The sequence below is a fragment of the Empidonax traillii genome, unplaced genomic scaffold (assembly GCF_003031625.1).
Source record: "Empidonax traillii isolate 1590-97213 ecotype Southwest subspecies unplaced genomic scaffold, ASM303162v1 scaffold82:size1209730, whole genome shotgun sequence".
NCBI lineage: Eukaryota > Metazoa > Chordata > Aves > Passeriformes > Tyrannidae > Empidonax > Empidonax traillii.
Window position 1 is genome coordinate 436,186 of NW_020955275.1, and position 12,510 is coordinate 448,695.

Genomic DNA, 12,510 nt, shown 5'->3' on the forward strand with positions numbered 1-12,510 from the left:
GAGGCAGAGAGCAAACACTGATTCTGAAAAATTGAATACTGACTGAACTCAAGGCAATACACAGAACGCTGACAGATCTGCAAGGTGGTGCTCAGCAACAGCAAGCGGTGATTTTCATCACCAGCACACATTTCACATAGGTAACTAAGCATATTTCTGCTCACAAATCCTTGCAGTGCACTAACAATGCAATCAGAGTCATTCTAAGGGAATAACGGAGTACAGCAATTCATAATTAATCCTAAAAGTACATTTTTTCTAGGGTGGTTTTTTTTTTTCAGAATTTTTTTCATTGTGTCATTTAATATGAAGAAATCAGCTGCAAATGTCTAGAACTTAAGAGAGTTTTTGCTTCTAACATTGATTTCAACATTTAACATGAAATGACTGCAGGGGCAATGGATTACTAGTTGAAAAAAATTACAATTACAAGGGAAAGGCACATGCAAATGTCTTCAATGGACAGTTCAGAAACATTTTTTTTTATCCCCATTTGTTTCTTTAACTGTCCACATTAAGGTACAGTAGAGTTTTGGACGTCAGTGCAGTGGTTATTACATCAACAAAAATAATTTCCCTGGTGTTAGAATTTAGTCAGGGGTTATTCCACTATACTAATGTTCTACAAACTGTCATAGAACAAAGAGCATTCTCATCAAGCATCTCTATAAATCTCCACCTATCTAGTTCAGAGCATAAGAAAAAAAAGAAGCAAGAAAACCCAGCTCTAAACTTAAAATCAAATTAAATAAACAAAATTCTAACAACCCTTGCAACCTCCTCAGTTTGGCAACATAAAATGGAGCACAATGCAACCAAAGATCAACCACTAACAAAAGAGATTCTCAAAACTGCCTAGCCTTGGGTCCTGCAGCTTTTTTATGGGTACCTCTGGGGAGCACAGCTGGATCTTACAATTTTTGGCACATTTTCTTTGATAGGAGTGGGAGACTGTTGTCCTGCTTTGAAAATCTCTGTCAAAGAATGTGGATACTAATTTTAGAAGCACCTGCATTCCATTATAGGTCAGCCTGACTTTGGTTTCAAAGTGCTGAAATCTAATATTAAGATTGAACACGGGCTCTTAAATAACATTAATCCGAATTTTCTCTCTTATAATATTTTCTTATTCTTTTTTGTTAAACATAGATATAGGCATTGTTTTCCTTACTCCAGATTATGCCAATCATTTAAAACTTGTATTTGCTATCAGCTATGTAGGACAAACTAATGGCTCCTAATTGCTTGAAAAGTGAAAAGTGGCTGAATAATTTCATATCTTGCAATTGCTGAGAATTTCAAAATAAGAATAGTGATATTAATGATTAAGAATAAAGTTTAATTTCTCAGTCTTTTGCAAATTTTTTTGAGACGTAAAAGAAACAAACAAAAGGTTACTCGCACTGAACTAATATTCTACTTCTGACTTCTCTCCATTAAAAATGATTTCTAAAATCTGAAATAACTCACCCCTCTTGCTCTAAGATACTGCCCCTGAAAGAAACATAACCACGTTTTTATTAAAATGGCATCAAGAATAGCTAAGTAATCTGCTCTTGGAAATTAGCTTTGTGTCTGTGTGTTATCTACAAATATACAAGATGAGAATGACAGTGGCTAGAGGTTCATCATATCTGGCAGTATGTTAGCCTTCTAGAGGCTATCATGTTTTAATAATTATTTTAGTTGTATAATCCCCATATTATGCATGAACAACTGCAGTTTACTTGGCATTGGAGAAGAGTTCATTCCTAATAGTAGAGTGTTTGTATGTTTCACTTAATTTGTATAAATAGTAAGATGACCATATTTCCCAAGGAGTCTGCAGAATGTATTATGCTCTTTATTTTGCCCAGTACACATTAACATTTTAACAGTAGCTTTGAAATTAAAATCAGGGCTAACAAAAACGATTCTCTCTCTTCAAGGTAGAACTCAACTCCTCTATGCCAGCATTGACTAGTGGGTTGCCTTCCCTGGGTAAGAACCAGGGCTATGTTACAGTAAACTGGTCCAGTGTGATATCACAGATATAAAAAATATTCCAATCTGTATCAAAACTAGGCACATGCCTTATATTTATACGAAGAGAAGATCGACAGAGTTGAATGGTTTTAGTCTCAATTGTTCAGCTCTGGCCTTCTAAATGAGGAGAAAAATACCTTATGTTATTTCTAATTAGTAACTACAAGAATCTAATTTGAGTTTGATGGTAGTTAAAAGAAGGGTGACATCACACTTGGGTCAGTATTGGTGGATATCTAAAAGCACAACCTCTCATTTGTATTGCTTTAAAATGTACACAGTATAGATGCAGATTAAAAAGAAAAAAAACTACTAATTTTTTTTATGGTGTTGAACCAACTAGAAGGGAGGATGCAAAGTTTTACCAAATGAGATATATAGATACAAATGTCACTGTAGAGTATGTTTTAGACAAATGTGTCTTTTTCTTTAAGTATGTAAATCCTACACTGTAGGTTTTTGTTTGTTTTTTTTCTTTTTTCTTTTGTAGCAGTAGAAAATGTTGAACAATTGTCCATGAGCATGAGCCAGTGGTTCATTGCTGATATCCCCAGAATGCCAATATTTGCAATGCAAACAGTTAGTACAATTTCCCAGTTCTATGAAAGGCCCTGACACATCTGCCTCAAGGTCTGGAGGCTCTGTTGTATAACCACAAATAGTCTTTCCATTTTCCTACAACCTTTTGATACACTGACAGCTGCATTAAGCTGCTTTTGCCTAGCGGTTCCACATGCCAGGCTGTTTTAATTGGTTTTAATGCCACAGAAAAAGCACTGCTAGCAGAATACCATCAAATCATTTTCATATTGAACCGTCGTGGTCCAGAAACCTCCCCTTCAACCACAGCACCATTGTTTTTGCGAGGGACATATTCAAGGTCAATGCTGGTTTTGTGTTTGCCTTTCCCTCGGCTCCACACGAAAAGAAGAAGGAAACAAAATAAAACCACTCCAAGGAATGTGAAACAGCCCATAGCTGTGGACACCAATATTGTCTTAAGGTCCAGAGAGTAGCTGTTTGCATTAGTTCCATTGGAACTTGTGTCGTTGGAGTCTGTCATATACATAGGGGTCCTGTTGGCATAAAGGAAACGGTCTGAAGTAAATCCCTTTACCGTAAGGGAGGCCGAATAGGTGTCATTCCCAGCTGCGTTACTTGCAATACATATGTAGATCCCAGTGTCCTGGTCTTGAGCAAATCGGATCTCCAGGGTGCCGTCTCCCAGCACCGTGGCTCTACCATTTGATTTAGCTGTGATCAGCCTCCGGCGTGGGGTAACCCAGGAGATGGTAGGCTGTGGGTCCCCATCAGCATTGCACATCAACTGCACTGTCTGCCCTTCCTCCACTACCAGGTACTGCAACTTCTTGTCTTGTATCTTGGGTTTCTTACAGGTGAAGTAAAAGGAAAGAGCTGTGCTGTGAAAGTCTCTGAATGACCTCTCTCTGACACTATCTGGGCCAGCACACATCGGTGGCTCACCCCCAAACTGCAAGGTGGGCTGCCGCTGCAAAATCCAAAGGAGACGGCAGTCACAGGCCAGAGGGTTGTTGTTAATACAGAGGACCTCAAGGCTTTTGGAGGAATGGAATACATTCTCTTCTAGGGTTTCTAGCAGGTTTTGGGACACGTTAAGCACACGTAAGAATCGGAGCCCTTGGAAAGCATGTGGTTCAATGGTGCGCAGCTGGGCCCCCACCATGTGGAGCTCCTGCAGGCGCACTAAATCTGACAGCATGCCTGTTTCAATGGTGCTGATGGGATTGTAAGACAGGTTGAGATGTGTCAGGTAAACTAGGTGTTTAAAAGCAGAGTAAGGTACAGCAGACAGGTTGGTGTTGGTGATGGAGAGGGAAGTAAGATTGAGACCGTACAAACTGTTGGCGGGTAGCATGTCCAGGAGGGGCCAGGCCTCTATCTGTAGGTCCTTCAGGCGAAACAGTCTTTTAAAGGCATACGCCGGCAAAGCGTTAATGTTGAGCTGTTTCAAATGGAGACTGATGAGGTTGTGGAGGTGAGAAAGAGCTTCTGTTGGTACGGCTGTGAGGTTGCATCTCTCCAGGGTGAGCTGCTCCAAGCTAAGCAGCCCACTGAAGGCCCTGTGTGATATATACACCAAATCATTGTCCCCAACCTCCAACGATTTTAGGTTATGCAGATCTTGGAACATGTAGTCCAGCAAAATGACAATCTTGTTTTCACTTATATCAAGCTTTGTTAAGTTTGATAACCCAGTGAACACCCCAAGGGGGACCAGCTTCAGACGATTTCCTTTCAGACGCAGGGAGCGCAAGTTGAAGAGGTTGTTAAAGGCTCCAGGCTCCACATTGGAGACAATATTGTCACTGAGGTCAATCTCCTCCAGCAAAGGGTATGAAGTGAATTCCTCAGGGTTTACACTCTTCAGTCGGTTCTTGCTGAGGTCCAAGATTTTGGTCTCAATGGGAATGCCCTCTGGGATGGACATCAGACGTCTTCGGTGACAGCTGACAGACTTGTTCTGTGCCGAGCACTCACAGCGGGCCGGGCAGCCCATGGTGGGGCCCGTGAAGATTAGCAGCACAGCCAGACCCAGGAACGGCTGCCAGTATGATAGAGCTGTGTGACGCATGACTCCACTGATCTGGGCTAACCCTCCGTCACGGGCCTGTGGGGATGAGGACGGGAAAGGGGAGAAGTTAAGTCTGCAGAAAAAGGAGAACTCAGCCAATTTTACAGTACCATTTCAAAGATTTCATTTGAAGCAAAACAATAAAACCTCTTGTGAACGGCAAGATCAAAATAAAAGCAGCTTTTCCTTCAATATCAGTGGGCTAGCCAAAGGATCTGTTTATCCAGCATTTTTTTCCAGATGTCAGAGGAGACAAAACAGCTTTTCCTACTGCAAAGAGTAAAGAAGGTTAGGCTTCAGTCTTTTCTCACTCTAGGTGGGTTTCCTCAAGACAGTGCTATAATTAACCCAGAGATAAACACCACACACTCTGCAAAAAGAGCTAATAGGACCTCTGTGATACGAGGTGATATGAAACCAAGCTTTTGCTTTTCTTATTCCCATTAGTGTTTTAAGGCAAATCTCAATGATGTATTATAATCATGAAAAGGAGCTCCTTAACAATTAAAAGATTCCTTTTAACATTTACTGCATATATTAAAGCTAAAAATAGATGGAGCTTGTTCACACATACATGTACACAGTGGCTCAGACAAGGAAGGAAGAACTGGTGCATCTCTGTCTAGAATTTGTAATAAGGACAAATTAATTCTTTGCTTTTACTGCACAGAGATATTTCATGTGACTTTTAGAACCCAAGACTTGAGAAGGTTTTGCAGAATACATCTTTGTACTTGCAAGACATGTAAACTAGCTTTTAGGAGGACAAAAACCAAGACAAAACGATCTGTCTGTGTTTAAGCAGTGCAATGACCAAAGAGAAACCACAGATTCAATGGAAATCAGAACTGGAAAGCGATTTTTTAATTTCCTGCCTTCAGGTTAAAAATGGGGATAGAAGACAAGATAGCATCTGTTAAATTAACTCCCCTTCTCCAAAGGTTGTACTTTTCAGGTTTAGTCCCTGAAGGCCAGAGACTTTTTTGCCAGCAACTACTAAATAAAGACACACAATAACTCATTTCAGAAGAAGAAGAAGAGAAGAATATGGGTGTTCATCAAAGGAAGGTGTGTTTCAGAGACTTTCAGACTAAGGCAAACTGCAAGGAAGGACAATGGAAGTGCCTTAACTCCTATGGTATAGCCAACCTGATGAGTGACAGTGTTGGTATTTTGGCTTCATGATATTAATAAGCCTTATGGTGTGCACCAGCGTTTTCTGGATTGGTTAATTTGGGTTCATTTTTACTGAAAAACTGTTTACATACCTTCTGCCTTTAATTACCTCTCGTATAATAACAGATGACTATCACCCATCTGGTCCTACCCATAATGACAAAATTACCCAATGATCAAGCATCCACCACCTTATCTGTGTGTTTGGGCTTTGAGAATCATCTGACTACTGCCTAAGAAGTCTTCAACTTCTATTTGAGTAATTTGTCTATGTGCTGTCACATGGATCGTAACGTAAAAGAAATCCTCCTGTAGACAGAGGATAGATACATTTAAATGAATTATGGTATAACCAAATTGATGAGGCAATCAGACAGATATTTTAGCAAATAAGATGTTTAAACCCATAAAAAATAATACTGAGTAAATCACAGACTGATGAAAAATAAATTCCACCAGTAACTATGCTGCTATAACACCTCACTCTCCTGGCACACAGCTTGGAGTATGATAATCATCCTGCCTGACAGAGAAGGGTTGCCCTCTCAGACTGTGGATGATCAGAACAGTGGAGATTCCAGATGTGAGAAAAAGAGCATATTTGGATCTGTTGATCTTATTGTAACTTTACTAATTCTCAACAGATACTGTGTGGTTTGGATTGTAAGCATTAACATTATTGTAACTGTACTGAGAAATCAACAGCTGTTGTGTTTTGACTGTTAAAAACTAAATGGAGTGAGCGAGAATTTATTTGAAGCCACATAAAAACTGTGTTCTTCAACTGACCATAATGGTGCAAATATTACTCCTCTCATAACTCCGTGGAAGAATCTAACTCTTGATTGATGTGGCTTTGTATTTCCATTCTGACACTTCAATGCAGAGACTAACAATAAGAGGCAAATTGCATGCTGATTTTGACATGTGGACTGGAGACCTGGATGAAGACTACTCTGTATATAAAGCACATTTTGACTTTGTTCTAGAAGAACAACCTGCTGAGATTTAGTTTCCCCCTTAAGTTGTAGTCTTGAAAGTAACTATTGCTAGTTAAGTCCAGCTGTGACAAAGGTTTTGAGAGGTAAACTTCACTTCATTAGGCACTAAGGTAAAACTGGAAATCTATAGGAGTCTGTGAATTAGATGTTTGCAATGAATTCAGACCAGAGAGGCTTTTGGGTGTTCTGATCACTGCTTTCAGAACTCAGTCTGTGAAATTAGTACTTTCATACTGACACTTCTAGCACACAGGGATTTCATTTCCTTCCTTAGCCATCTAATGTATGAAGCACAAAGTAAACATGTTCAGCAGAAGGTAAGCATCTCTGGAGTTGTCATTTTAGATAGCAAAAATATGAAACACTTTTTGTAGTTCTCCAGTCCACCTGGTAACTAAAACTTCTGAGGACTGTAAAGTAGAAAACAGACAATATAGAAGATTATAAAAGTTTTCTTTTCTTTGTCTAGAATATAGAAAAGTAGTGTTAATAAGGTACTTCAGACATTAACAGTAGTCTTCAGCAAAGGTATGTACAGATATGGAGATGGATATGTATTAATTTACACTGGTGTGTGCGTGAGTGTACACGCTTGCAGGCAAGAAAGATTCAGGACTGAGACATAAGCTGGAGTGAATTACATTTCAACAAGGAGAACCAGTCAGTTATATTAAATAGCAAGTCAGAAAAGTAAAGATTACTTGGATCAGTAAGTACAGGTCAGAAGGAAACATAAATTAAATTTATTATTTCAACTTACTTTGACTCAGATGATACTACCACATTTCCTGCTAAACAAATGTGTGACTGCTCTGTAGGAAAATTACTATTTTCATTAAAAATTACTATCTTTATTTAAAAAATGGAAAAATGTAACTTTATATCATTGTACAATGAATGAACAAAAAATAAAAAGGCCTAGCAAATGAAGTATGTGCAAGTTAAAGATTTCTGACTCTGCAGGACAAGGTGAATTTTGTGAGAGGCCTAGGGTGAACTGTGACCATCTATTGCATGTGGTCTGATTTGAAATTAGTGTACACAAAGTAGCACTTTCAGGACGCATCCAGTAACATCACTAGCAGCGCCTGCCTTGTGTCTTCAGTCTGAAAACATTTTGATGGGATACATCGTCATCCCTAAAGTATATTTCATGCCAGTGTGACCATCATCATATGTGATTATGCGTCCACTAATCAAAAATGCTACTGCTTAAAAATCAGAGTTAAATTATGTAAATTTCTTGCAGTGAAAAATTATTTCCCACATTTCTTTAAACTTGTGTGATGCTAATTATTGGCTTCTTCACTGGCACTGTGCTATTTGTCAGTGTCATTGTTCAACTTGATACTTTCCATTCTTTCCTAAACAACCAAGACAACATACTTTATCCTTTGTTAGTATAGAAATACCTTCTAAACATCTGCAGGATTACCTCATTGTCCTTCCTTGCACTGCTCTCTTCACTGTGATACATACAAGAAATTAAAGTCCCTGCATACAAATACGTACATATATATGTATATATACATAGACGTAACCTAAAAGTATAATCTTAGCTCTCTGTGACTGTATTGTGAGCTTGAACTAGAGAGTACTTCTCTAAAATTATAGCTTGTTAGGCCAAAATTAAAAAAAAAAAAATAATTATGAACTAACAGTTTCTCTATGCTTGAATGTGAATGAGAACCTGTAAAATTCTTTTTACAACCTTTCTGGGGTATTTTTAGTGCTTTGATAAACTCTAGGAAATTACATATATAAAGGAATTCCTCATTAAAAAATAAAAATAAATTAATTGCTTTCTTTTTGTCTTTCTCTGTCTGTTTCTTAAGTCCAAAGCATCAAGAGTTAAGTTACTGTTGGTTGATACTCTTTTTCAAAACAGGACCCTAGTCAGAGTTCAGCTATGCAATTATGAAAGCTCATTAAAGTTATTAGTTAATAGTTCTATGTGATCTCACCCAAAACAGCCATTTCTACTGCTTTGAAATGCAAATCAGTTTGTACAAAGTTCTGCAGCTTTGAATCTTCCCATAAGTGCTTTACAAGAATGTACATTGCCCTGTAGCTTTTAAATTGAAAAACTGTAACTAAAAATAATAAAAAAAAAAATTCAAAAGCAACCTGATGCTCCCTTAGAATGCCATGTAATTCTGAATATCATAGATAGGAATGTGTAAAACCAAATATGTTATATATTGTTTCACTTCTTCTCAGACTAATTTTTAAGTCTTTATAGCTGAAACTAGAGTGCACTTGACCACGTTCCTTTCCATGTCTAATATGATTTTTCAGTAATATAATGGACATGGCTTTAACCAGAAAAGGAGAGATCCGTTTCAGTTGCCACCTGAATTTGTATCAAGTGATGCTCTGACTTGGTAGTTTTAATCTCACTTTTTGCACCCCTTTTCTTACCTTTCAGAAAACAAAAATATCCAGTGGATCACATCAGATGTGACAATTTTGCCTGACGTCGAGATTACTTAATAATTTACCCTCTAAGATTCCCTTTAGAAAACCATACTGTATTAAACACATGTTCTAGGATTAAATGTTGCAGGACAAGACAGACTTGTACTAATTATTCAGTTAAATGCAACCAGCTAATCCTGAGAACCAGGTGAAGTCCATGTTTTAAAGGTGTGTGCTGCATTGAGCCTGGCTGGACACCAGGTGCCCACCGAAACTTCCATCACCACCCTCCTTAACTGGACAGAGTAGGGAAAATATAACAAAAGGCTCACAGATCGAGATAAAGAAAGGAAGAGATTACCCACTGGTTACCATAACAGGCAAAACAGAGTCAACTGAGCAAAATTAATTAATTTTATTACCAATCAAATCAGAGTGAGATAATGAGAAACAACCCCAAATCTGAAAACACCTTCCCCCCTCTCTTTTTCCTGGGCTTTTCTCCCTTCGCTGTACAGCAGCGCAAGGTTTTGGGAAGTGGGATCTGCGGTCAGTTCATCACGTTGTCTCTGCCACTTCTTTCCACACAGGGGGAAGACTCCTCATGCTCTTGCCCTTCTCTAGTGTGGGGTCCTTCCCACAGGAGATAGTCATCTCCTGTGGGAAGGATATTCATCATAGATGAATTTCCCCAGCCTGGGTTTCTCTCATGGGCTGCATTTCTTAATGAACTGTTACAATGTAGTTCCTTTTTTGTGATGTGCAGTCCTTGGAGAGGGATATTTTTACGGGCCTGTGCTTAGGGATAGTAAATTTTTCTGCCTGTATATAAGACTCTTTCTTTCTCCTCTGAATGCTGAATTTTAACATTGCTATGTTTTAAAGGAGGGAACCGATACTGAGGAGTATAAATGTTCCTGTCTTTGCATCGCTGTCATCATCTGTCACACTTCAGCAAGCAGTAAGCCAAAACTATTGTTCAAATCTTTGCAACAAAATTCATTTGCTCTTGCGCTGAATAGACAGATGCTGAATAGACAGATACTGAATATGAGCAGTTAAAACAACTGGAAGTTTTACCTGTGTGGTGCAAGCTTTTGCTCAGGTCAGTGTGGTTTGGAAAGGTTTTTATTCACAGCTTTACCTCTCAAGTACCTATTGCAATTACTTTGGAAGAGCAGCTGACCTGTGGTGCTGGGCCAGACCAGGTAAGGGCAGCTAGGGTGAGGAGCCCTTGCCTCTGAGCTGAACAAACATGGAAACATTGGGAAGTTTTGCTCAGGAGACGCATGTGAAGGGAAGATGACAAACTGAAATGGTTTTAGGGGTAGCCAAATGACACATGAAAATATTAGACATTTAGGAATGTTTGTTAGAGTGAGACACAATGTCACAAGGAGGATGAATGAAATTATGACTGTGGCTAGTCTGTGCAATTTGGACATTCCCACCATATGGTAAGAGCCAACTTGCAGTGAAAGCTTTGCTTCACCAGGTCTTGTGCCTGCAAATCATCTAAGCTTACTGTACTGTTCCCAAGCTCTATCATAGACTAAGTCAAGCCGGCTTGCACACTGTCAAAGGGACGATTTTTCTTTAAATCAGAGCATCTCACAAACGATTCAAATGAACTTAGGTGTTCCACCTCCCCTGTCTCTTTGATCAAGCCTTTTTTCGCTTATTCAGAGATTTTGTTCTCCCTCCCTTTATTGATATCTTAAACATCTCAGCATTTAAATAAACTGCTAAACATTAAGCAGCTGCCTATCTGCATTTCAATGATTAATAAATTTTAAGAAACATTAAATAAGATCAGCAGCAAAAACAACCACTATTCTGATAAATCATTGAATTGGGTACAAAGTTTTGATTCAATTATTCTGCAGTCCTAGGATCATTCTCAGTAAAATATTCATGGGTTAACATCAACTCAGAAACTACTTTCAAATTCCATTTGTTTCCAGAGGAAGAGACTGAGACTCCAACCAGTATCCCTTTATAAAAGACGTTATACAGAAATAGGAAACAAAAACAAAAATATCAACCAGAGGAACATTTTTTAACTGCTTACCCAATAGTATTATTTTAAGACTGGTTAAAATCTTTGTACCAAGTGTAATGAAACTGCACAAGTGGGTATAGTTTTTATCCCAAATACATAGATTACTGTTTGAATAAAAGTGAAAGAAGCATGTGTGTTACACAACGGAAGCTAAGAAAATCGCAATGACAAATTTGTGTGATTATACAAATTATCTGTACGAGGTTTAGAAACCCAGATTGTCCAAAGTAAGCAAAGAGACGAAGTCACCAGTACACCTTTGCTTTCTAACCCAATGTTTTTAAGATGAATTTACCAATTTCTTGCATATCTCACAGCGAAAGTGAACCTCAGGAAGAAATTTGAAGGAAAAGATAATAAATCTTAAGGATTATCTTACAGGAGACATTTCATGCATAAATAGTAGGAAAAGAAAGTGGAAATGTTTGCAAGAATTATAGACAAAATTACATTTCCACTGACCTTGCTGGTAAGTGGAAGGGGAAGAGGTTTATGGGAAGCTTATATGAACAATTATGTGACATACTGTAAAAGAGGCTTCAAGGTAAAATAAAATTCAGATTTTTTTATTTGTGTAGGTTAACAATATAAATCAACCATTCAGGGAAGGTAACGCTACTATCATACCCATATCATTAACTGTCTCATCAAAACTGCAAATATTTGCATTTTTTGACAAAAATTCTTAGTTGAATAGATTAATGAACTACTCTGAATAACAGATTTTTTCTGCCATCTATTCCTTCTAAATGCAGAAGCAGATCTTCAAAAGCTAGAGCTATACAAAATTTCTTTTTCAAACTTCACTCAGCTCTAGTAAAAATTATTCCTCTTTTACTGGTCAAAAATGATGTCACTAAGAGGTGGCAAAGACCAGTGTAGCCCAATTGCTGTGACAATAGGTGTGTTGATTTACCCAAATTCGATAAGGCAATAATGGAGAAAGACACGGATTTCTGTCCCTGAAACCAGTGCAGCTCCTAGATCATTTGTACTGCATTTTGTTGGGGCTGCTTAGTATTGGAAGACCACCCAACTTGTTGTAGCTAAACTCCATACCTAGACCTGGTGTAAAGTATCTATGAATGGTAGCCCACTGAATGATGTGTGACTTCAAAGACAATGCATATTAAAAAAGTCCATATTTTTATTATGTTGTTTTAATCCTAACTGTTACAAAACAAATTCCCGTTAAACTCTGTTTCACTGAGGAT

General features: G+C 38.2%; 1 protein-coding gene across 4 annotated transcripts in view; it reads right to left on the reverse strand.

Annotated features, from left to right (window-relative positions):
• Window positions 1-279: 279 nt before the first annotated feature.
• The window catches only part of LINGO2 (leucine rich repeat and Ig domain containing 2), a 477,776-nt gene continuing 465,545 nt past the window's right edge, over window positions 280-12,510 (reverse strand). For all 4 annotated transcript variants that reach the window (XM_027881020.1, XM_027881021.1, XM_027881022.1 and 1 more), the window contains one exon: window positions 280-4,675. In XM_027881020.1, the coding sequence (XP_027736821.1) occupies window positions 2,819-4,639 (1,821 nt within the window). In that variant the 5' untranslated portion in view covers window positions 4,640-4,675 and the 3' untranslated portion in view covers window positions 280-2,818. The remainder of the gene's footprint in view (window positions 4,676-12,510) is intronic.